This window comes from Gouania willdenowi, chromosome 11, assembly GCF_900634775.1.
Source record: "Gouania willdenowi chromosome 11, fGouWil2.1, whole genome shotgun sequence".
Taxonomy (NCBI): Eukaryota; Metazoa; Chordata; class Actinopteri; order Blenniiformes; family Gobiesocidae; genus Gouania; species Gouania willdenowi.
In genome coordinates, this window is record NC_041054.1 from 2,637,891 (window position 1) to 2,665,023 (window position 27,133).

Below are 27,133 nucleotides of genomic sequence, written 5' to 3' on the forward strand. Positions count from 1 at the left end.
CCACTTTTGTGTATTTCAGCTCCTTGAAGTCATTTTTGTTGTCTTTTATTGTGTTTTTGGAGTCATTGTGTGCATTTAATTTGGGGGCCGTACAAAATATCACGGCCCCCGAGCTGCCAGTTGCTCATGTCTGCTCTAAACTGCCGTGACTCTATTTCACATTATTTATTTTAGTCTTATTCAGTTCGTTTTGGTGCAAGTTTTCTTGAATTTTAAAATGTATTCTCTGTAACTCACTGTGGAACAGCGTCCCAATTTTACTGTGAACTACATTAACAATAAAGTTTATTGTGTTTTATTCTAAGTTGGTAATTCTAAGTCTTTTCTAATACAGCTGCTCTAGGTTTAAACTCTGGAACCGTCGTGTGCCATGAGATGACTGTGGTAAATAAAACATGATAAAATAATATAAAACTCAGAAAAAGGAGATGTTTGATAGTGTATTTATTGTGAAGAAGAATCATTCATAACAGAATAAAGGAGAGATTTTTACAAAAGTGTGCATATTTCTGAGAACGAGCAACAACCTTTTTATTCCTTTTTGACGTTATCGTCAGTTTAGATGATCCCACATTTTATTTTCTATTATCAGCTTAAGTATAGAGTTTAAACACACGTTTCTAATGTGAACAAAAACTCACTCATGTTAGTGAATTCAAGCAAAACATTTGTGTCCCAGTGTACTCTTTATTTATGGAGCCCTTGAACCAGCAATGCTGAAGCTCTGACGTCTTCTTTCTGTGTCCGATCTTAGAGAAAACCATAAAAAATAGCTTTAAAAGGAAGTGTAACACAATGTTTTTTGTGTTTCTTATTCCCTACAGCACAAACTCTCCCACTTGTCATCATCACCTCTAACTCTCCGACGTGTCCAAGGTGCATTTCTGTTGTCATTATGTATAAAACTGGCACGTTTGCTATAGAAAAGTGCATTTCACGTTATTTGTATCAATGTATGCGGCTGTCCCACAAGCAATCTACTGCGTGTCAGCATGCTGCAGGTTGACCGTGTGTAGAGGATATAGGTGGGACAGCAGACACAGGCTATAATATCAGAATGCTAATACGTCTATAATGTGTTGCTACATAAGAAAAGGCATAAAGCAGGCGCGTGTTATTAGCTCGTCTGTGTCATTAAAACAGATTTAGTGTCCAGATAAGAAAACTCCATCTTTTCCAGTTTAGTTTTAATTGATTTTTGGCTGAATTAAGGATGCGGATGAGGTTGTGTCTGGGCTTCCCTGCTGAGGATGTTGCACAAGCCGCGTTTGATATTTAGACGTTATTGCTCTCATACGGATATAAGATAAGTGCTAACCAATCAGCCAATCTCCAATTATTCATCATCAATCACAGATGAGATTAAACTTAATTACAATGATTGATCAAAGCTTGGTTTACGGATGAATTATTGATCCCAGAGTCAAAACGTCGATCAGTGGATGATCAGAAATGTTTTCACGCTTCATGCTTTCTCATTAGGCTTGGAAAGAATAGGAGATTTACCATGTGAGTGTTTTACTAAATCTTCTCTTTCTCATCTCGTCTGTTCTGAGAGCCACTGGGGAATCGCAGTGAAACAGAAAACATCAGTAGGACGTATAGTGAAATCCCTTCGTAAAGACGTCGGTAGGTATTATTCAAGGAGGAAATCCCAACAAAACTCGAGTCCTTCAACCCCGCGCTCTCCGAAAGAAAAATTATGACGAGCTTTTAGAAAGAAATGTTTCATCTTCATGCAAAACAAGAAGAAACGTCTCCAGTGTCTAACGTGGGATGAACCAACAAGCTACATATTAGACTGTGGTGGGTTTGTTCATTTACGCAGCTTTTATTTATTTTCTTGTTGTTTTCTACATTTAATGAAGTCGGATTTCCAGGTTAGGAAGGGCTGAAAACAATTTGTTTGAAATGCATAAATATTAATATAAGTAAAAACTGGTTAACTGGATACCCCATAATTTTTTTTTTTATATGTGTCTAAAAATGCCACTTTTACAGTAATTTACTGGTTACAGTGTAATCAGTAAAAAAGATCAGATCAAACGTGAGCGCATGGAGACAGAGTAGTTTAAAAAGTCACAAAACTGTTTATCACCCGCCATGTGCTGCTTTTACGCCCTTCATTTTAGTTTCTGCGCACGTTTCTGCTCTGTGCGCTCTCGCATAATTACGGAAGCTACGTAACACCATATAGGAGCCAATTATACTCAAGCTTAAATACTGCAGTACCACTAGTGGCCACAGGAGCAGTATAGTTACCCCCAATCTGATGGAAACGTTCTGTTTCCAAACCAGTTTTCAAAAAATGCTATAAATAGAGATTTGAAACATAAATCCCTTTTAATGTTTATTATGAAAAACCTCCTTGTGAAAATGTAAAAACAGTTTTGCAATTTTTTTCTAAATTCAGGCGCTTCCATTACCATTTTTTTTTTTCTTTTTGCACCATTTCAATTTTGTGCATTTCCAAGGGTAACGGAAACGCAGCTAGAGTCTGCAAATGATCAGAATCACTGAAGAGCAGTGAAGACACGCCCAGTCAGCCAGTCGACAATTGCTAGCTTATATAGACACATATACAGAGCTGTTTAGAGAGAGAGTTACGACAACGGAAGTTTAAAATGCTTGACTGTCACGTGATTCATGGAGACTCAAATAGTTCCAGGAAGTTATTGGCGGGCAATTTGAATCCATTGATTCCGAGTGACACAATTTGTACAGTACATCGTCATATGTATGTATATACAATATATGTTAATAATAATCAACTAACATGCTTTAATACACACGTTAATGGGTTTAGATACGCTGATTATAATAATAATAATAATAATAATAATACAATATGATTATTTGAACATCTTACTGTTCAAAAGTGCATCACAAACTGTCTATTCCGCTCTAGCTTCATTGCGCTGCAATAGTCGACTGCTCACTTTCGGGAACTATTGTGAGGCTCCATGAACCGCCATTGCTGTAAAAAAAAACAAAAAAAAAACGACCATTGGCGTGAACGAAGATGTCATAACTCTCTCCAAACAGCACTGATAGAAACGCTTCAATTCTTAGCCAATAGGAAAATATTGTTGTAATAACAGAGTTTCAACCCATAGAGGGCAGTCACTTTGACATTTGTACAACTAATTATACCACTTTGATTAAAAGAACTGGTCAATAATCAATCGACAACACTACTTCATACGAAATACGGTGAATACGTAATCACCACAATGCGTATATGTTAGCGTGCATGCACAACAACGTAAAAACAACCATTAAAAGGAAAAGTGCGACTCGCTGAGGTAAAGCGAGTCAGTGGAAGTCAGGAAAAGAGCGCCCTCTGAAGGAGACGGCGTTGAAGGGATTTCACTCGACATCTGATGAAATGAGTTTTTTCCGCTAACGGAAGCAGCGCAGCTAAAGGAGCATCCAACGCGTTTCCTCGTATAAAATGTTGCATAAGACTCGCAGTAAGAAACACTGTAGGTTTATCTGAATATACACGTGCATATAATACATCTTTGTATTTACAGGGATGAGAAGAGAGGACGTGCTGCTCTACATGTGCCTATGGTGATGACTCAGTGCTGTTTGTTTTAAAGTTATATTGCTTTAGATTTAATCCACACAAACAGGTTGATGTTGATCGACATTAATGAATCCTAACTATTGTTTTCCTGAATGAGAGGAAATATGGTCTTTTTCTGCAGGTAAGGATGTATTTACGATCACTGATTATAATATCTAAACTTACAAAACAAGACTTGTTCTTGGTCAATGTTGTGCTTTTTCTTCTTCTATATGTGTGTGTGTGTGTGTGTTCTTCTCTAACCTTCAGCAGTCAAAGCTATACTTTAATATCTGTCTACTTTGTCTTGTGTCTCCTCTTGAACCTCAAATGTAGTTTTAAACGCCTCCAACAGCAAAAAAAAAAAATGTAAATGTTTTCGGCATTTTGGTTATACTTTAATTAAATGCATGAACTTGTTATAAAGTGGCACAAAAATAAGTAATTCGAAAGAAAATACATGTATTTCCTAATTTAGTTTCAGAATTGACTCGAATTATGAAGTGAAATGCATTAAATTAACAATTAAATGTAAGAAAGTTTTGTTCTAAGAATGTTTAAAAATTAAATTCCATGAATAATTTCAATAAATTTAAATTTAAATAAAAAATATAACTAAAGCAATGTAAATAATTTTAATATATTTAACAAATCCTAAAGTTCTGAAGAAAAAAGTGAATTCTAACTACATTTTAGATGACAGTGTTGGGACTGATGAATATTTTATTCTGTAATTAGTAATCTAATGCATTACTTTTTAAATTAAGCAACTTAGTTACCGTTTATTCTCTTGGAGATGAATAAAGTATGTGTATCTATTTTCAGATGTGGAATAAAAGTCTGTTTTTACCAACTTTTTTAAGTCGTTGATTTTCAATTTGAATGAATGTGTTGATGTGAAATGTTTTTGCGCCTGTTTTCATCTGTTTTCATCACTTCTCCTTCATGTGCTGAACGCTTCACATCCTCTACACTCGCTCACACACACACACACACACACACACACACACACACACACACACACACACACACACACACACACTCTCCTAATTTCCCCTCCAGTGTCATTGTGTTGTGTCTGCAGGCTGTGTCGTTATCATCTGCCTCTTTCCACTCTCTTCACTTTGGCAAACAACTGGGCGACGACCATCAGCGCTGGGGGGAGAGATAGATTTGGGGGGGGGGGGTGTCTGAGATGAAAATAGGAGGCTTTAAATCATGCATGTCATTTATCTGCTCCCCGAACAGCACTGCCGCCTCCTTTATTACCGGCTCCTCGCTCGGCGTGTCCGTGAATTGGTCCGTCTGAGAGGACGACGACAATCCAATTACGCTCTCAGGAGCTGCTCCAAAGAAAGAAAAAAAAAAATCCCACGAGTGCTGTGAAGCGTTCTCTCGAATTCATCCACCTGTGACAAGGAGGAGCTCGTTTTAAAGTTACTTCTTCCTGTTTGCGTGAGACACGGTGGGACATTTTGACAGATTATTTAGCGAGGGACGCCTTTAGAGATGACGACGTGCTGAAACTGCCTCCGTGTGACGTGCTCGTACTGTTAATGAAGGAGCTGGAGCGCAATTGTGTGTTTGTCTGACGCTGAGCGACCAGACAGTCGCTCGCTCTCTAATGCCGCTGCCGTTTGCAGGATAACGTCGCTACGTGGCGTTGATTTTGCCTGTCGATGTCCAACAGCTCCGTGAACTCATTCGACCCATCGGTCAAAGGCCGCATGCAATCTACTCTAATGTCAGCATCGTCCTGCACATCTCTACTATCTTATCTACTTTAAAACATGGCTTTTGAATGCATGCATTTCCACTTTTTTCTTCTTCTTCTTTTGAGTTATCGGTGTATAGTGCATTGTACTTTGTAAGTATTTTGTGCAAAGGCCGTTTGATTCTTGCTCTTCTTGGTTATGCTGACGTCCAGATCCAAGCGTTGATGAAATTAAGTCTGTGATTTCGGAAATGTTGTACGAAAAAGACTTGGTGACGATGTTTGGATATGAAAAGGCTCCAGCCGGTGACGATGTTTAAAGAGACGTGAATTAGAAAAAAATTCGCCAGCGTCTTCCTCTCAGGTGCTGGGAGCCGACTCCGCCTTCGGAGCCACTTCTCCGTTCTCTGCCATCCCGTTGACCTTGGCTGAATCGGATTCGATTGTGCCTCTGGAGGCAGTCCCCGGGGATGCGGCACCTTGCAAACTGCCATTGGGAGTCGCAGCCGTGGTAGAGCGAGGATGGGAGGCGGGGCTTGCACTCATGATGGAATCCGGAGTGCGGCTGGCGCTAAGGTCACCGTCGGGGAACATGGTGGCCTCAAGGCTGTTGGAGTGACCCCCTGCCGTCACGGCGGTAGGCGACACAGCATTGAGGAGGGGCTTGTGGGAGGCGTAGGTCATCCCGGCATCGGTGTCGCTGTCCAATGGGTGGCCAGAGCTGGAGAACTCCACGCCAGAGTCGCTCATCTCCAGAAAGTTGTCAGAGTTTAAAGCGTGGTAACGCCCTGGTTTGGACACTTCCAGGCCCTGCAGAGCAACAGAGAGCAAACAACGATAATGAGCTCTGAGGAAAACCCAAGAGAAACCAAAGAGGAACCACAGAAGAACCAAAGAAGAACCAAAGAGAAATCCAAGACAAACCAAAGAAAAAAAAAACCAATGAGAACCAAAGAGGAACCAAAGAGAAACCAAAAAGTTACCAAAGAGGAACCAAAGAGAACCGAAGAAGAACCAAAAACAAAGTAAAGACAAAACAAAGAGAAACAAAAGAAGAACCAATGAGAAACTAAAGAGAAACCAAAGAAAACCAAAGAGAAAGTAAAGAAAAAACAAAGAGAAACAAAAGCAGAACCAAAGAGAAACTAAAGAAAACCAAAGAGAAACTAAAGAAAACCAAAGAGAAACCAAAGAAAACCAAAGAAAACCAAAGAGAAACCAAAGAAAACCAAAGAGAAACCAAAGAAAACCAAAGAGAAACCAAAGACAAAACAAAGAGAAACCAAAGAGGAACCAAAGAGAAACCAAAGAAAACCAAAGAGAAACCAAAGAAAACTAAAGAGGAACCAAAGGGAAAGTAAAGACAAAACAATGAGAAACAAAAGAAGAACCAATGAGAAACTAAAGAGAAACCAAAGAGGAAAGGAACAGAGAGAGAACGTGATACACAGAGAAGCAAAGACTGAAATAAAAGGAGGTCAGAAGGAAAGCTGTGAATAATTTACACACATTTACATTATTATCACACACATTATCACTCTTCCACTTCTTCTCATGAACAATGCACACAACCCATGCATGAATAAAATCTGCTGTTCTATGAACAGATGTAACCCATGACGACCACAGGTTGAGGAGGAGCCTCAATAAAACTTAACATTTAGTATTTAACTTTATTAGCTACACCAGTCTGGTTAATGGTTGGAGCTTCTTCATTTTAAACAATGCTAGAAACCTTCCTCTGGATGTTGGTCTGTGTTCAGTTCCTGATTTATTTGACTTTTCTTCTTTTTTCTTTAAACTGCATTTTATTTGAACTAAATTTATATTTGAGAAGGTGAAAGGGTTGTTTAAGATTGGGGGTTGTTTTAATCTGTAAAAGGAAGAATAAATAAACATTTTGAAATATATTTTCAATCAGCAATTTTATTTATTTATCTAGACACTTTTGGCAACCCTACATGGTATCATGACCCCAAGGTTGAAAAACCCTGTACTAAGGGATCCACATTGTTCAGCAGTGAACGTAATTCTAATTGTTTGTTTAAATAATTTTTTAACAGACTGAAACTTGCTCTTAATTTGAACAATAAAGTTAATTCCAGACATAAAAAATTTGCAATTTTTCTTCACACTGACCTTGATGGTGACCTCTGTGCTCTCTGATGGCTTATCGCACACAGACTGTGTCAGGGACTCTTCAGTGAACCTGCTGTAGGCCTCATGGACAACCTGTGCACACACACACACACACACACAGATATGTCAACCATTCCAGTAAGGCACAAACTGGTCACGTTTCACTACTTGGAGCGACTCTAAACACAAAGCTTGGTTGGCGTCACGTCTCTATTCGTCTTAATGCTCAGTGTGAAGGTTGAGAGGAAAGAAAGTCAGAGGGACAAAACATCCCTGAAATTAGTCCACAAGAGGAAAGGAGTCAATGGAAGAGGGAGGATGAAGGGATTGGATAAACGACTGGAGCGATGACTACAATCTTCTATCTGACAGCTGAAACTCTCAACTTCCAGCATTCAAACATGTCAACACACTGACTCTCCTCTCACAATCTGTTGTTTCAACTTCAAGGGACTATGTCAAAACAACAGTGCCATCTGGTGTTGGCCAAGCAGTACTCTTCTAAAGTTTAGGGCTGCGTCCTAATAGTCCCTCCTATCTCCTTTCCTATCCACTGTTCCTTGAAGTGTTTACGTGGCGGCCGTGATAAAGAGGGTCTGAGTTCTCTTCAAGCTCAGGAAAGGAGGCTCAATGCTTCCTTTGTAACTTCCTTTAGCCTAGGAAATACTGATGCATCCTTTACCAAAGGAGACGAGATAATGCTGACCCACAAACCTTGTGGCGACAACATTTAGGGAATGAAGGGAAACGCACACGCGAGCGCTCACGGAAACTCACGATGACCGTACCAATGCAATAATATGCCTTGAACAACTTTGAATCTAAAACCTATATTTTATTATATGTAAGACATATGATCAGATTATAACTGACATAAAACAGCCACTCTGTGGTTCAAGGGTTAGGGTAGGGTTCAGAGACATTTTTATCCACGTGATGTTTTATTCAACATAATTCATATTAGTGAGTGGAAGATGAGTGTGAGCAACCATTCAATGTGACGTTCTTTTAGTTTCACTTTAGTTCCTCGTAGCCTGGTCACCTCTTTTCCTTTGATTTACATTAAAACAAGGTGATTTTTAAGGTTATATCAGGGGAAATTGTTATAAATGTGCTTTTAGTCCATTTTAGGAAATTTGTAGTTTTTCACCACGACAGACATCATTAACCTTCACGGCCGTCAGATTATTACGTCACCTAGTGGAAGTACATCTGATTGTCAAAACAAAAGTGATCGCCTTTTCCTAACACCTTTCCTTAACCCCGTGATGTCATCCACGGGGCTATGAAAAAGTGGACAGGAAAGGAGATAGGAGGGACTATTCAGACACAGCCGAGGTGTTCGGTGTTAGGGAAAATCAGACGCACTTCCACTAGGTTACGTAATGAATCCGACGGTGACGAAGGTTAAAACTTCACATTTCCGAAAAGCTCATTTAAACTCTTTCCCCTTTGCCACAAACCACTGATATAATCTCAAATATCACAATGTTTGAATGTAAATCAAAGGTATAGAGGCTACGAGGAACTAAAGTGAAACTAAAAGAACATGACATTGAGAATGGTTGCACACTCACCTTCCACTCAGAAATGAACATTAATCCAAAATAAGTAGGATTTTATGAAATTGTTACTTTTATGCAAAATATAGGCCTACATAATGTTGTAGGCATATAAATATACAACCGCAAAAAGCATTCCTAGGTGAATGAAATATGTTGAATAAAACATAATGTGGCTAAAAATGTCTCTGATCCCTTTTTTTGAACGACCGAGTACTCTGTTTTTATGTCATTGTGAATTTCCCTGAACACACTGATAAGCTGGTCCCTTTAAATGTTGTTGCAGCAAGGAATTGTGGGGCAGCATTATCTTGTCTCTTTTGGTAAAGAATACATCAGTGTTTCCTGGGCTAAAGGAGGTTATAAAGGAATCATCAAGCTTCATTTCCTTAGCTTTTAGAGAATTGGAACGCTCCTTGTCATGGCCGCCACTTAAACACTTTGAAGTTCAGGAAAAGTGGTTAGGAAAGGAGATAGGAGGGACTATTCAGACTCACCCTAGGATTTATTTACAGGACCTCTCTCTGATTTATCATACCGCCACCTGCTGGTGTGGCGTACTGTCAAAATGGCGGTATGAGTTTGTAACTTTGTGTAGAAAAGACTTATAGTTCAATGTTCATTTTGGGTCATCTTATGATAGATGTACAGATGAAAAACAGAGTGTCAGTGTGAAGACCGAAGTTGGAGAGAAGAGTGAGGAGACAGAAATGAAGAGAGACAGGAAGCATGACAAAGACTAATGTAGGAGAATGATTCACAGGAGACACGAAGGCAAAAAACAGGTAGAGGCGACGAGGCAGATGGTGACAATCTGCAGGGGAAGGAGAATGAAAGAACGATGGAGGGAGGGAGGGAGGGAGGGAGGGAGGGAGGGAGAGAGGGATGGAGGGAGGGAGGGAGGGAGGGAGGGAGGGAGGGAGAGAGGGATGGAGGGAGGGAGGGAGGGAGGGAGGGAGGGAGGGAGGGATGGAGGGAGGGAGGGAGGGAGGGAGGGAGGGTGGGAGGCGGATCAATAGGAATTTCAGCTTGGTCTCTGGGGCTGATCCAGAAAGGTCGCTGACAACCTCTCACACGTGTTCCCGCGTCCTCTCGACTTCCAGGAAATCCATTAGATGTCAGGGGCGACTGCTGTCATCTCAACCTCCACCGTCACACACACACACACACACACACACGCACACACACACGGGTACATACACACGCGTCAAGCTGCTGTGCACAAACAACAACACAAAGTGTGGAAAGCCATATGAGCATTAATGTGATATCAGTGACATCAACTATAGTTTAACTCTAGTACTAGTACTAGTTAAACTAGTATTGTACTAGTATACTCAAGCCTCACTAGTAACCATTATATGCTAATAAGGGGGCAGGCTTTCAGAAATAATACAACCAATCAATGAGCTGGATTTGGTTATAATCCCTCCTCCCTCATTTGCATTAGGTCTACGAGATCTACTAGTGAATGTATTGGCTTTACTAGTAGTACTAGTAAACTACAAACAGTCTACTAGTACAACTCGTGAGATGTTTTCAGTTGAAAAGTAGTTTTTTTGTTGTGTTTTTAAGGTTTTTACTTTTAAGATTGTTTTTAAGGTATAGTTACTAGTACTACTAGTAGACTTAAAAAGACTAAAAAAAAACTGATATTTTATTTTTAGGCCGTAACGCTCAGCCCTATAATAGTGACAAAAATGACTACTAGTAGATGATTTCACTATACTATGGTCCACTTACACATGTGCTCTAAAAATCTTTACTAGTAGAGCAAAATGTTTGTTTATTAGCACGACGAGCACACTTTCAATTCCACTAGCAGCTACAACTAAATCCAACTCCCTGATTGGTTGTAATATTTCTAAAAACCAATGGCAAGCAAGAATGTGCTTCTCCCCTGCTATAATGCTAACTAGTAGAACTAGTGACACTTTTTGCTTCACTAGTAGTACATGTACTCTTAGTTTGAGTACTCGTAGAGGGTAAACTGTGGTTTATATCTCCAAATGAAATTTAGGCTCAAAAAGCTTTCCAAACACAGGGGGGACTCACAAACACACACCCAGAGGAACACTGACTACACACTGACTACACACAGACACACAGACACACAACACAACACAACAGAGTACCTTTGGATCCACTGCTTTAGCATTTCTCCTGAATCCATCCACAGTCATGAAATATCACTTTATATCAATATATAAGAAAATGGTTAAAAAAAGAGTCAGTATGAGCCCCTCAGAGTCATTTTAACAAACTCAGAGTTAGTATTAGCAATACAGTTGTATTAATAAAGAAATAATAATAAAGACAGCAAGGGGCGCTAAAGTTCCATTAGGTTTAAATAGGAACATTTTTTATTCATTTTGCCAATGAATCGATGTTTTTTAAACTTACGATAATGGTTAAACTTACGATAACGGTTAAACTTACGCTAACGGTTAAACTTACGATAACGGTTAAACTTACGCTAACGGTTAAACTTACGATAACGGTTAAACTTACAATAACGGTTAAACTTACGATAACGGTTAAACTTACGATAACGGTTAAACTTACAATAACGGTTAAACTTACGATAACGGTTAAACTTACGAAAACGTGGTAACATACAGAAGTGTCCATAGCATTCTGTACCCTGTTTGATAAAATTTGGGTTACAAGTTATCAGATTAAAACTGTATTCTATAATAAAGTACACAGAAAGAGACATCTTACTAGAATTTGGACGCATCAAGCAATTTTACAAATTAAAACATCAGCAAATAAATGACAGTACTGTTCAAAAATGTATTCTGTCTAAGCGGCCCGGTACCAAATGGTCCACGGACCGGTGGTTAAGAACCTCTGCCTTGAACCATTGTTCAAATATGTGGGATTTTTCATGATACTCAGGAGAAAATTCTGAATCAATTTCTTAAATCCTGTAACACATCTGACACAAACAAACACACAAACACAAACACAGAGCTAGAAACATAGATCTGAACCTAAAGCTTCTCACTCCTGCCCTCTACAGAACACACAACACGCGACATTAGACACTATGGACCCTGAGACTCACTCCCACACCAGACAAAACCACACAAATCTCTTTGCGTGTTTGCTCTTAATAAACTGCGCTGTGTGATCACTGCAGCAGTGACGCAGTTATCATAAAACATCAGCGTTTATGAGTAAATGCAGCATAGCTCACATGTCTGTGTTGATGAGCAGCAGGGTGGAAGAAGCATTAACATCGCTGGATACCAGGTCACGTTCAGCTGCTGTCAGGATGCCTCACACACACACTTTTCACACTCTTTCTTAAAGCAAGCGGAGCCGTTGTTGTGCATCTGAGCAGAAACATCATCACAGCTCCATGACTTGGTTTAAGAAGCGAGGAGAGACGCTGAAGGTCAACGTTGGACTGAAGGAGGTTCTTACAGCCTCTGACACCCTGACTCACACTCCTCTGATGCTGGACTGAGCTGGTAAACGCAGAAAGCTACAAATCCTGGGTTTGTTTCAGAAACACATCAAATCAACTCTGAGTCTGTTACCATGGAAACCCGAGGCGGTTACCAACGTCTTTGAGTTTTTTGTGTCAAATTTAAGCCTCTAACACACGTAATATCCTTTTATATGTGGGTGTGGCCATTCTGGAGAGTTCTGTCAATAAGCAAATGTTTACCAATTGTTCTGTGATTATCCTATAGGCACACAGTAAATATTTAGTTTGATTGGATTAATACTTTTTGAGATATGGCCAATTTAGTGAGGGGGGGGTAAAGGGGTATGTGTGGATTTTTGCTTGTCCTTATTTTTCTTCCATTTTCAGCTTCAAATATCTCAGGGACTTGTTACAATGGAAACCTGAGGAGGTTTATATAGTTAAACAAGCACATAAGTCCAGTTTTAAAGTCTTTACACTGGCTCCCAGTCAGCCTCAGAATAGACTTTAAAGTTCTGCTGCTGGTGTATAAATGTGTGAATGGGTTTGGTCCAGAATACATCAGTGAGATGTTAGTCAGGTATGAACCCAGCAGGTCTCTGAGATCTATGGACACAGGTCAGATAGTGGAGCCCAGAGCTCACAGTAAACATGGTGATGCTGCTTTTAGTTGTTATGCTGCAAAGAGCTGAAGTCAACATCCAATGTGAACATTTTTAAATCAAAGTTAAAGGCACTTTTTTATATACTGCGTATGATTGAGAGAGAGATTTATGGGCATGTTGTTGATGATGTAATATGTTTGTTGATGATTTTAATGTTCTTATTCATTTTTAAGCTGTTGAATGTTTTCTGTTGCACTTTTTGATCATGTAAAGCACATTGAGTTGCCTTGTGTATGAAATGCTCTACACAAATACATTTGCTTTGCCTTGGCTTGCCTTCATATGTGGGCGTGGCCATTTTGGAGATTCCAGCTGATAAGAATTTGGTTAATTCCGTGTCATTTTACTTCAGTCTAAAAGCATTCTGAAATGTTTACCAATTGTTCTGTGATTATAAAATAGGCAAGCTGTAATTATTTAGTTTGATTGGATAAATACTTTTTGAGATTTTCAGATTCCAATATCTCAGGAAATACATCAATTAGGAAACTGAAATTCGAAATTTAATACAGCTCCACCTACTCTCTTAGAATATACAAAAAGATCTGTTATACATTAAACACTGTGGAATAATTGAGGAACCAACCTGACATGACTGCCAAATTTCATAAAGGTCGGTTAATTACGAGCCAAGATAGAAATTGTTACATTTTCAACAATAATGATGGGTAGAGATATTTAGAATTTTCAAACTGATCCACAATCAGTATATTGATCCAGATCCCCTTCAAAATCTAATGGAATCTTCCCTGGCCTAAGGTCTACCTTTGGTTGAAATTTGGACAAAAACATGGGTTTTTTTTGTCTTTTTTCCTTTCCTAAATATATTGTATCGTACCCATGAGCACATTATCATCTATCGCATCGTATTCAAAGTGATTTAGCCTCTCCTTCTGGAGTTTGCATGTTATTTAAGCTCCTCCTACAATCCAACATGTATGTTATGTTGACCAAAGTTTTTAAATATCTGCCTTTAGTCTTAAGGATCATTTAAACAGGGTTGAATCATCTCCAATGTGGGATTCTGAAACCAAACCTTTGGATTTTCTAATTCAAAATCATCACAAAATGTGAGATTCTTTGATTATTTTTAATGTTCAATCTATAAATCATGGACAGAAGTGGTCACGTGATCTCAGCTCAGTGGCAGGATTACTCAGAGGTGTGTCAGGATCCCAGAGGCTGTTGGTTCCCAGTTTCTGATCCACTCCTGCTAATTTACTGACTTTCTCTCAAATTAGGTCTTCAATCAACTTCCGCTGGTGGCTCCAGATCGATGGCAGCTCCTCCCACGTATCCAGGATTTATGTGTCGGGGCTTAGATAAATATCTTTAATGGCCGTCTTTCATCTCAAATACACCGCGGTTCCAAACAATCCTGGACACGCATCCATGAAACTGTCGCCCACAGAGAAGTTGATCAAAAAACCCAACTTGTGGCAGCTGAGCAAGGACGATTTTATTCCACACCAAAGATAAAAAAGGAAAGGATGAAAGGAAGGGGGGAAAAGGGTCCGAGTACGATTCTCTCACCAAGAAGAGGTTCCGTTTGAGGCTCCTTAGAATAAGAGGGAGCACATGCAGCAGAGTTAGCAAAGGATGGAACTCACAGGATTCCAGCTGTGAGCAGGACGGCCTCGACTAAACACCTGATTCACAGCAATAATCGAGCACAGCAGAGATACTGAAGAGGAGCCGGGACCTAAAATCTTTGAATTGTATTTATTGTAAGATCAATGCCTAACAAAACACATTATTATGCACCATATTCATTTTTATTAACTTTTAAAAATGGGACTACTTTACAATTTTAGAGCCGGTGTTCCTCCATCTTGAAATCATGAAGATGTTCCAAGTCCTATTAGCCTGTAAACATTCCAGCCTGCTTTTTAGGTCATTTAGCAGCTTTTTCAGTCAAAATGATCACTTGTGCTGTTTTTAGTTGCTCTAAATAATCAGGAAATGTTAAAGATTTCGATGTAGACTTCTTTTGTTTACCAAAAGAGGATAAAAACAGAAAACATCTATGGCCGCAGGGAGCGACAGTTCCAACTCTGCAGTTTGGTAGTAAACACTGAAGCAGAGAAGAAGAGCTCTCCTAAGGGACCTTTACTCTACCTTAAACAGTGCGCTGCTGTCTACTACCAAACCACAGAGTTGCAACTGTCATCCCTTGCGTTTTTTTTTAGGTCACAACTGTTTTTATCATCTTTCAGTAAACTGAAGAGGATTAAATCGGCGTATTTAACTTTTTCGAGTTTTCTGGAGCAACCAAAAGTTGTCATTTTGACTGAAAAAGCTGCTAAATGAACTAAAAAGCTGCTAAATGATCTAAAAATCAGGCTGAATGCTGCACTCCAATAAAAAACAATGGAATATTTACAGGCAGTGGGGCCATGTGACATCATTAATCATGTGATTTCAAGATGGCGGAACACAGGCTTTAAAGTAGTCCCATTTTTGAAAGGTAATAAAATGAATATTGTGCAGAATAATGTGTTTTGTTAGGCATAGATCTTCTAATAAGGACATTTTAAAGATTTTAGGCCATATTTGAATAAAACATTGGAGGATCCTTTTAAAACAATAAAAGGACAAAGAGTTTCATCTAAAAACAAATGCGAGCTGAGCTTAATCATAAACCACTTTTCACAGTTTTAGTCTCTTCAATGACTCGAATCCATTGTAACTCATAAAATTAATTCAATTATCTCACAGGGTCAGTTTATGGTTTGGAAATGAGCTGCATAATGTCAGCTAATGGAAACCATCTAACTGACAATAACTCAGTTAAAAACGGTGAGATTTATCTTGATTGGATTATAAAGAGCTACGTTTTAGCTTTAAAGTGGCTTAAACGGACGTAGTAAGTGATGGTTAGAGATCAAAGTAATTCTCTTTTTTCGCTTCTATCGACCCTCGACATTTCCATCAAATCTGTTTTCTTGCCTTTTGTTTAACGGCCTCGCTCGGCGCAGCCATCCATCCCAGCGTCTGTTTATTAGCAGTCCGTTTGTAATGAGATTTTAATTGATCCATTAATTCAGTGGGTTAACAGACTGCATGGACGGTCAGGGTTGAACAGTCGACTCCTCTAAATCATCCAATCATCCGTTAATCTGCAGCTATCGAGCAGCTCAACAGGAGAGTGTCGGCGTAAACAATCAGTGAGAAAAAGATAGATTTTAATTAAAGATGGACTTTTTCATCTGAAAACCGGTGTAAAAGAAAAGAAAGTAGAACATTAGAAAGAAAACTATAAGTTAAGACTGTGAGGAACTCAGTCTTTAACTCCTGAGGAGGTGACGCTCACCTGTCGGAACGCTTCCCCGTCTCCTTTGCCCGACTGCTGAGCCAGCAGAATCAACTTCCTGTTCTTCTCGTTCCTCTTGTGAACTTTGTAGAAACACGACAGCAGACACAACAGCAGCATGAAGGCAATCAGAGACAGCAGAGCCAAGATGGCCACCGTCAGGGCCGGGAGCTTATAGGCTGAGAGAGAGAGAGGGGCGAGAAAAAAGGTGGAGTGAACAAACAAAGGAAGGACGTAACAACGGAGGAAAGCAAGGAAAGGAAGTAACAAAGGACAGAGGAAATAAAGGAACAAAGGAAGGAGGAAAGGAAAAAAACAAACAAACAAACAAAGGATGTAATAAAGGAAATAATAAAAGAAGGAAAGAAAGAAGGGAAGGAAGCCAAAAAAAAGAACAAACAAACAAACAAACAAAGGATTGAATAAAGGAAGGAAGGAATAAGGAAAGAAATGAAGTAAGGAGGGAGAACAAAGGAGAAGAGTAGGAAAAAGGAAGTAGAAAAAAAAGAGGAAGAAAAAAGTTAATGTTGACGCTGCATTGTGTGAAACCTTAGAAGAAGTAAAGAACTTGTGAAGTTGCAACATTAAAACACAGTTCAGTGACCTTTGACCTTTGCTAATAAATGTGTTTCCTCTCTCTTACGTTCCATTCGTACGTAGACGTGAGCCACGACAAACCCGGCCAGGTCAGTCACTACGAAGACTCCGGCGTCCGACACTGTGAACTTCTTCATGTGGAGCTCTGAGCCCTCCACGGTCAGCCGGCCCTCCAGAAGGGGGTCTAGGGGCTCCACGGGGACGCCCTGCTCCACCACGCCCCGATCCACGTTGTCCAACTTGGACCTGTAGACGATGTTGAGGTTGGAGTGGTGGAGGTAGAGCTTCATCCTCAGGTCGTGTCCGTGGGGAAGATGCACAAAGGTCTGGTGCTCTGGAAACGTTCCAACACAGTGAAGGTTCAGACGGCCAGCTGGAGATTTAGCCACGCCCCCTCAGACTCCTCCTCACCTCTGACATTGAGACAGTTCCTCATCTTGATCTTCCCGTCTCGATCCAGCACGGTGTAGCTGCCTTCGTCTGTCATCCTGACCGAGTGCAGCGCCACACGCTTCTCCGACACACTGAGACGACCCACGTAGTCGTCCAACACCGACGTCTTATTGTACAGCAACACCAGCGGAGGCTCCGTGGTGTGCTGGACCACCGTCCGGTTGAACTGCAGCATGCTGGGCCTGGGATACGTCACACACACTAGAATTAAACTTTAAGCGTCACTGAAAGACGATGCAGAGAAGCGTCCAAACAGCAGCGTTATGGAGGTAGATTTGTGTCTTTACTCACTTCAATCAAAAAAAAATTCCAATTAAAAAAAACTTCACTTCAATCAAAAAATAAAAATCCAATTAAAAAAAACTTCAATCGAAAATAAATATTTTCAATCAAAGAAAAAAAGTGTTCAAATGCAAAAACAATAAAAGTATTTGAGACCCAAATACATGCATTTGAACACGTTTTTTTATTGTTGTTGATTGAAGTCATCTTTTTTGTGGATAGCACATTTATATCTATTATTGAATAAAAAAACAAAAAAAAAACATTTCAATAAAAAAAAAAAATAAAAAAACATTTTCAATCAAATGTTCAAATGCAATTTTTTTTTTTTTTTGAAAATATATATTTTTTTGATTTAATTGTTTTTCTTTATGATTGAAATGATTTTTCTTTTTGACTGAAATGTTTTTTTTTTTTATTGATTTTTTTTTTTTTAAGATTGAAATGATTTTTCTTTTTGATTGAAAAGTTTTTTTTGGATTGAATTTTTTTTTTATGATTGAAATGATTTTTCTTTTTGATTGCATAGTAAAGACACAAATCTACTTCCATACAGCGTTAGCTTTGGAAAATGTCACATGGTTATTAATCACCTGAACTCCAGAGCGATGGGGCTGTTGACGTGCGTCAGGTGGATGTAGTAGGTTTCTCCGTACTTCACCACTTGCTCCACAGCGCAGTCTAACAAGGAGGAAGAAATGGTCAAAATCTTGCAATTTTTCCTCAAATTGGTTTGAATAATTTCTCCAATTTAAGTTTAAAAAACTGGTCAATCTTTTTGTTTGAATATTGTCAGTTCCATACAAACTAGGTTACAATAATGTAAAGATAATGTAGGCGTTTTCCCGCCTAAAACCTGCGGCCCATATTTGGCCCCGGAACTAAAATGAGTTGGACTGGTTTATCTCATTATTAGAGGTGTCTGATAGTTAGCTTTTTTAAGGATATGAGTGTTGTTTTATCAGATTATTAGCAGAAAAGCATCTTAATATCACAATGCCCACTGTTATATGATGTTTTTTAATTTGAAATTAAAGTGTTCGGCTTCGTGTTTACATGGAAATAGTGATTCCGAATTGAGTTTCACATGGAAAACAGGTTTATTCAATACCGCTTTAGGTATTTTGGGAAGGGTTCTGATTGGACAGGGGGCGATCGTGATGTATTCACGTCTATCTGTAAAAAACACACGACAAACTTCTTATTTTGTGTGTGTGTGTGTGTGTGTGTGTGTGTGTGTGTGTGTGTGTGTGTGTGTGTGTGTGTGTGTGTGTGTGTGTGTGTAATGTGTCCATGTGTCTGCATGTTTATGCTTCCTTCCATCCACTCTGTTCATTATATCCATGTCTTCTGAGGCTCTTAATAAATAATAGTCTCGGCTCGAGTCCAGGCGGCCATCTTGGATTATGTCGTCACCAGCGCGTCATCGTGACTGGCCGAGCGTGAACAGAACGACAGGAATTAACTTAAACCGGAATTAAATGTTTACAAGATCGAGGAATTATTTAATTCGGAATTAAAATCGGAATAAACCAGCCACTTAATTCGGATTTAAGTTTAATTCTGAGTTAAGAGTTTATATGGTCAGTTTAAAAAGGATTTAACTTTTATTCTGAATTAATGTGACATGTAAACATGGCCAGAGTTATACAACTGTCCTCCTCGCTATGCAGAATCTCTGTAACTTTCCGCTCTCAGAGAAAACCAAACGCTCACCCCTGACGATGAGATTAAGGTGCTTGACGACGGCGGAGGTGTTGGCGTTCCTGATGACGTACAATCCCTCGTTGTTCTCCTGCACGTCCTCCAGCACCAGATGGCCCAGAGAGTTGAGATAAGCCTGTGAGTTCACCACCTTTCCCGCTTTCATCAGAAACTCCTCCGTGGATGAGTCGTTGCTCCTGGCTTTGAACACGACCTCGCCGAGGTTCCCGCGTGGGACGACGATGTGGATGTCCTCGCCGAAGAAGGCCGTCCTGTTCTCCTGTTTCACTGCTGGAGAGGATTGTTGCACATGTTTCAAAATAAAACTGGATCAAAAACTGTTTTTTGCTTTTGGAAAAATCTGTCAACGCTCAACAACACTGGGAACAAGAATGCTTTTTTTTTTTTCTACCTTTTGAAGACGCTGATGTGACTGTGGGAGAAACAAGAAAAATGAGTTCATTTCAAACCTTTTTAAGGCGAGTGATGCTGACTCTCAATAACTCACATCGTTTGCTCAGGAAACATTTGAAATGTAAATGCACAAAGTAATCACCGCTAAAAATACACAAGACATAAAAGCAGCTTCACGACAAACAAGAAAAGCAAAGCAAACAAATGGCCAGTGAGAAAAAGATCACAAGATAATTTAGCTTCAGCCATGTACTTTTCCCTGACTCGGCGCTAATCAGTCAGCCTCAGCCCTTCATTTATCCCAATCCTCTCCCGAGTGACTGATTACATTTGTGCTTACCGGTGCAGAACAGGACGCCAAGCACCGCGGCGCTGATTACTTTCATCATGATTAGCCCAACTCTGCAAGAAAGAAAAGAAAAGCACAGACAGCACAAATGAGCTCTGCTTTTTTTAGCGTAGCATCACAAACTATCTGTCACGTAAATGTTTACTCACTGAGGGTGGGGAGCCATTGCTAATCTAGGCTCAGTGTTTGATTCTACAAACACGTCTGTGAGGTGGATCAAAGCCAAAGGATTTTACAGTACGAGACACGCGTGCTAACAACAAGATAGCGTTTCATTAATTAGACGCTACGAAGCAGAGCAGCTATTTACTGTAAAACATGGAGCAGGTAGATGACATCATCGGGCATCTATTAAAGGAATCTCTGTCTGTGTGTCTGTGTGTGGCTCAAATATCGCTGCGGTTCAGGGACAGACAGAGCTGAGACTTTCAACATGGCTGCTGCTTGGTTCAAGGGTGTGCAACGTCGTATTTTTTTGGATTGCAATGATACCGTTGATAAATAAATAAAAGATTTACCTGGTTAAATAAAGGAAAAGAAATAAACAAAAAACAAAATCGATATGGATGCATTTTGAATTGGTCCGAGAATCGTGCAACGTAATATTGCAATATACCACCGAATCGATTTCTTTCAACACCCCTAGATATTATGTATTGTTATTTTAATTGTGCAAAATAGATAAATAAAAATGAAAATGAAACACTTTTTTAATTTAAAAAAATAATATAATCTTTGATCTATGTATAAAAACCATACAGTGCAAGACTCTGAAGAGGATTATGGAGAGAATTTGTCACACTTTGTAGACATTCAGTCATCTGTTTTCTTATAGCGTGTCAATGTCTGATTTTGTCCCAAAACATGCATGTGAGGCTCAATTTTAAAAAAATATTGTGTTAGATTGCTTTATCCGTTTAAGGAAGTGAACTCAGTTTTTTCCGTCTGTTTTCCCTAATTAAGGAAAATGGAAGGAACGAGTCCTATTCCAGGTGTTTGAATTTACCATGGTTTACTTGAGAATCCTGATTTCATGGCAAAGTTATAGAAAAGCTGCACAATTTCCAGATGTCATCTTCACATTTACCACATTTTTTTCAAAGGAAGAGACACACAAACAATGAATGGAGACGCTACAACGCTGACAGCAGCACAAATGTACACACTAGACTCCACATCACGAGCGTTCCTCTGGGAGGATGAGATGGAGCAGAGCCAACTGTCACTGAGACATGTTAAGCTTTCACAACAGATCACAGCGAGCAACAAGAAACACACTGAAGTAGTGACACGTCAATAATCATTGGCAATAATCCACAACTCATCAATGCAAACGGCATCGTGTACCTGACAAGGCATTGATTAATGGAGTTAATTAAGTACAACTGACTGAATAACTGACATTTCAGTGCAAAATGAACTATGTTTAGTTTGTTTATAGGAGTGTTTTATAAGTAACTGCTCACGTAATGCATTTAAAACAGATGTGAAACACACGGAAATGAACGGAATTGGCAATATAACATGGAATCACATGCTGTGATTCACTTATTGAAACGCTTTTTTAATTTTTTTTATCATTTTCTTGTAACAAAAATTTCAATATAACAATGAATATAGCACTTGCATGTATTGTGAAAATATTGTGAATTTACACGCAATTTGTTTTCATAAACGGGTGGATGAAGAGACCGGAATGTGTCCAATCCAAACCTAAATATTAGCATCCATTCAAAATAACACAATTAAAACGTAAAACATTTCAACTTAGGGTTCCAAAGTTCTGGGAATTTTCAAAGTTGGAAGCTTTTCATGGGAATTACGGTATTTTTCGGACTATAAGGCGCACTTAAAATCCTTTAATTTTCTCAAAAATCGACAGTGCGCCTTATAATCAGGTGCGCCTTATATATGAAATTAATATGTCAAAATGTTTTAGTACAACTTTGGTAAACTATGAAGCTGCACTGCTTGATGGATTTTTGGCACTTTAGGGCTACCGTAGTCAGGCGCCTCGTGGAGTGATATGTACTGTACTGTGCTTCAACATACTGAACTGAAAAAGTGAGTGTAATGTTCTGTATTTTATGTGTTAAACCTGAACAATGTTGAGAATTATTGTTAATGAGTTCAATAAAGTTTGACTTATCTGACTATGTTGTTTCGCTTAAGGCATCTTAATAATAATAATAATAATAATAATAATAATAATAACAAACCAGTGCACCTTATGTACGAAAATAGACCCAGTCAGACCCATTCATTGATAGTGGCCTTATAATCCGGTGCGCCTTATAGTCCGAAAAATACCGTAAAAGGAATAATATGAAATTTTTAAAAAATGGTGAATTTACGAATTTGAAGCATCAGCATCAGTTATTCAAAATTACTCCCAATTTCAAGTTAATTTCCAATAAAAATTCTCTTGAAAAGTTACGTTTATCATTTTAAATATTCCCAAAATCCCCAAGCTTAGGTTCCCGTGGAAACGTACTGGTAAATTTCCCTCCCTTGCAACCCTATTTACCATCATTCATTTTTAACAGCCACGACCCAGATTGATGTAAATTTGCTCTCCGGAAAAATTCACTAATACTTTATTTATGTGCAGATTCTGGTAGGAAAATATCCGTCATGGGAGAGTGTGAGGTTTTGGAGGACACATACATTTAGAGCTCCATGTTAAACTGTAAAAAACTGTAAAACAAACAAACAAATGCTGTGTTGTAAATGTCACACTCTATACTATACACTTAGAATTAGACTTTCTTTCTTGTCATTCAAACTTGAACTTTAAAGAACAGAAAACAACAAAATGTTGCTGCATTGGCTTGTGTTGCAGGATAAAAAAAGCAGCAGCAAGTATTTACATAAGGTAAGTAGTATTTAAAACAAAATAAGGTGCAGATATAAATAGATATCAAGAGGAAAAGCTATGTGTAAGATTCCTATACTACATACTCAATAAGTATATACTGTATATACACATTGTTGACATTTCTGAGATTATCGTAGACCCTCCATTGTACTGACCAAACTTCCTGTTAACTTCAAAACAAGAGCCCTATTGGCAAAAGAGGTAAAAAGATGCTTTTATTTTGAAAAGGGGATGTTTGATTTTTTATCTTGAAGCTGGTCCCAGGACCATTTTACGTTCCGCTCGCAATGCATCATGGGACGGCTGAGTACGACTAGTGTGCCCACCATGCACACTTCAAAAATGTCCCCATATAGTATACAGTACATCCGAGTATTTATTGCGTACTCAGTCTTTTCATACTATCTAATGTGAACGCACTACATACTCATTTAGATGTCAGACTTAGTATGAGTAGTATGTTAGTATGACATTTACAACACATTCACACACGAAACCATGAGCAACCAAGAACTAACAGAACAAACAACCGACCATAAACTCAATCATTTCCAAAGAAAGACGCGTCCCAATGCGACGCGAACCAAGAACAAACACCAGATAAGACTATAATAAAGGAGCTTTAGAACTAATACACAAAGCATATCCTAATTTAAGAAAACAGGAAAAATAAGCCTGAAAACCTTCTTAAAATAATGGTTGCAGATTAAGCTCCGATAAGCGTATTTTTTTTTATGTTAATTTCATATTCGGACATTTACTGGAATTGAGGAATGAGGCTGAAAAGGACTGTAGCTCCTCATCAACACTGCAGTTACACACCTACACTCTCAACAGATACACGCTGTTCTCTTCTATTGTAACGTCCTTCAAAATAAGAGCAGGGTATAATTTGCCCAGAGCAACAGAAAAATGGGTCTGGGACCATATCTTCAGATGGAAGTATGCAATTTTAATGAGGGGCACATTTGGGGAAAAATACAGTATGTCTGGGCCCGAAAGTGTTTCTCAAATGGGGGTACGTGTACCCCTTGGAGTACTACAAGGGGTCCTTGAGAGAGAGAGGAAGAGAGAAGGAAAAAAAGTGAGATAACCGGAAACGATAAAAAACTATTAAATTACATCAGGAGCCACTAAATCAGCTTTTTTTCAACCTTGGGGTCGGGATCCCATGTGGGGATTTTTGAATTATTATTGCTGTTTTTTGTTTATAGATTAAAACAACACAATTTTAAACAACGGTATTTCTTTACTTTCACTTTGTTGATGTACCTAAACTAAAACGCAGTAAAACTACCGTAATTCTAGAAAAAAATGTCGTTGGGGTTGACCAAAAAAAGTTTGTGAATCACTGCACTGAATACTGTTTCTTTCCACTTATTTACAAAATGAGAATCTGTAAAATGTGTATCATTCGTTCGTTCTATCATTATGCTCTATAGTTGTTTTTAAATAGTTTTCTAAGCAAAATGTTGTAGTCGGACAAAGCCGGGACTTGGATTCAGAGATAGGATAAAGGGGGTACTTGAGCCAAAAGAGTTTGAGAACCACTGATATAACAGATAGTTTTCAGAAAAACGTTTACCCACTGAAATATCAAATGTGCATTGTTTAATAAAGCAAAGAAATTCTAGATATCGAGGTCTAGTCCTTCGATTCACAATTTTCAGCACTTTTCCCTTTCCTTTCCACTCTGTTATCATCAACCGTATCCATGGAAACCAGAGAACCATTTTTTATTTATTTTTTTTTTTTTTTTAAAAAAGACAATGTTTTACATTAGATATTAGAACAGGAACCATTGAGTTGTGGCTCAGTGTGTGACGGCTGTGACCATATTTTCATCATTCAACCCCATGTTAAACAAACAATTTAAATTCCATGATTTTCAACATCCCAAATTTTCTCATAAACTCAGGCCTCGGTCCCACATGGAGTCCATCTGTGTCCCCCTCATGCAGCCCATAATAAAGCCAGGAGCAGTTACTGGTGCAGCCAAGGGTGTGTCATAGGAGCCGAGGTGGGGGGTGGGGTGGGGGGCGTCCTGTTACAGAAGATGGAGGAAATGAGAGCAGGAGAACGAAGAATAAAAGAGGACCTAATTGGATTTATCAGCAGATTGAAGCCCTATCTGATTCCTGTGGCTTTTAGCTCATTTTCTTTATTACATTTTAGAGATAACACTGATGTTTGGGACACTTTAACCACATCAGAAGGCAACAATTAATGCTCTAAAACCAAAACACCAACAACTTTAAAAGCAGATTTCACACAGAATGTGTGTCAGATGCTTTGCTGCACTCATTCACCTCATGTAAAAAAACCAACAGTCAGCAGCTTTAGTGGAATCTGTGCCCGTTGTGCATTGCGTAACCAATACTGAGGTATATCCCCAAAGCCATGGTTGGATGGGATGGAGCATCACATCATGCATGAGAGCATTCCTGCAAACATCTCTCTGAGATCAGGTGATCACCATCAGAGGAAACGATACATATTTCATACTTCATTTCCTCACTCACTGTGCTTTTACTGCGTCGTTTCTTTTAATATTCACTCATTTTTACGATAAAAGCCATGAATTACCCCCTTTTTTTCCCCCCTCGTGCGTAAAGACGCGTGCATTAAGCGCGTTTGGTGCTCGTTACACGCCCTGCAGGGATGTTCACATCATGAAAACAGTCCCAGTAAAAGAAAAACTGCAGGATTTAACCCACTGCGTCCCTGATTGGACCCGAAAACGTGAATAAAGACGCACGAATTACCTTCAAAGCCTTGGATCCGAATGCAGTGCGCTGGGAGGGGCTGATCGGCTTTAATATGGATATTTATTTGTTTCAAAAAGCACAGATTTTTAATTCAGTCCCAGCTTGAAATCAGCGGACTTTGAAGGAGGCCAGATCCGGAGGCAGCGACAGGACTTTCGGCTGCTGGTGTCGGTGTCGGTGTCGGTGTTGGTTGGTGGACCGTTTGACTGTCGGAGGCGCTCGGAAAGCTTCGGGAAAAACCGTCGGCTTTGGCTCGGAGCCACGAGGAGGAAGCAGAAGAAGCTGAGCCGCAGCCTGTTTAACCTCAAAAACTGGACTTAGAGTGCTGCATCAGACCAGAAACCACTCAACTGTTCCTCATTGTGGGTTTCATCACTTGAACTTCAAACATAATAAATACAAAAATGTCAGAGGTGGTGGAATAAGATCCTGGAGAGCTCCTGTCCTGCATGTTGTAGCTCTAAAACAGGTGTTGGACCAGTAGAGCATCTAAAAACATGCAGGACAGGAGCTTTCCAGGACCAGAGGTCACCACATGCCTTCAAGAAACCAGGAATAGTTTTTTGAACAATTGGAAACCAGTTTATGCTTCTTTTTTTTTTTTTTTACCCTTTTTCAACTTTCAAGACATTTCCGGCACTTTCCCACCTAATGTTGACCCATTTTACTCACTTTAACCTTTCTTTTTTTTTTTTTACCATATTTAATGTTTATTTTGGCCAATTTAACCACATAACAGAAGCATAAATGTCAGAGGTGGTGAAATATGATCGTCACTGTCCTGCATGTTTTAGATCTAATGATGTCATCACGCAACTCTATACAGAAAGCCTGAATTTCTTACATATCTAGTACAGGGGTTCTCAACCTTAGGGTCTGGACCCCATTTAAGGGTAGCAAGATAGGAGGGGGTTGCCAGTTGCCTTCAAGAACCTAGGATTGGTTTTTTTGAACAATTGGAGCCCATTTTTCCTTATTTTTACACTTTTTCTGCCACTACGCCACACTTAACATATTTGAACCTCTTTTCATCACTTTTTCTTGCCATATTTTTGCTCCTTTTAATGCATTTTTGCTACATTACTCCAATTTGTGCCACTTCTCTATCAAATTCCGCGCGTCTGTGAACGGTCACATTTACAGACCTTAAAGTTGCTGTTAGCTTACCAATAAACAGGAAGAGATTTGTCACCTTTATAATAAGTGCTGACTAAGCCACTGGGAGTGAGGCCCAAGGCCAAGACAGGCTGACTTGATAATATTACATCATGTTTTTCTGCAGTCA

At 39.2% G+C, this 27,133-nt stretch overlaps 1 protein-coding gene across 2 annotated transcripts; it reads right to left on the reverse strand.

Moving 5' to 3' along the window:
• Positions 1-505: 505 nt before the first annotated feature.
• LOC114472464 (uncharacterized) lies at positions 506-26,149 on the reverse strand. 2 transcript variants are annotated; one of them, XR_003675112.1, is made up of 11 exons: positions 25,846-26,149; positions 20,194-20,255; positions 19,852-19,872; positions 19,452-19,730; positions 18,329-18,416; positions 17,412-17,635; positions 17,047-17,334; positions 16,404-16,582; positions 7,425-7,517; positions 4,841-6,095; positions 506-4,726 (listed from the first exon to the last, which is right to left on the reverse strand). XR_003675112.1 is itself a non-coding variant. In XM_028461722.1 (10 exons), exons 2-10 carry the CDS (start codon positions 20,240-20,242, stop codon positions 5,646-5,648), a joined length of 1,671 nt encoding a protein of 556 aa, XP_028317523.1. In that variant the 5' UTR covers positions 20,243-20,255; positions 25,846-26,149; the 3' UTR covers positions 4,759-5,645. The 2 variants fall into 2 exon arrangements, 1 of the variants encoding a protein (XP_028317523.1); XM_028461722.1 differs by lacking the exon at positions 506-4,726 and having other exon boundaries at positions 4,759-6,095.
• Positions 26,150-27,133: the final 984 nt, after the last annotated feature.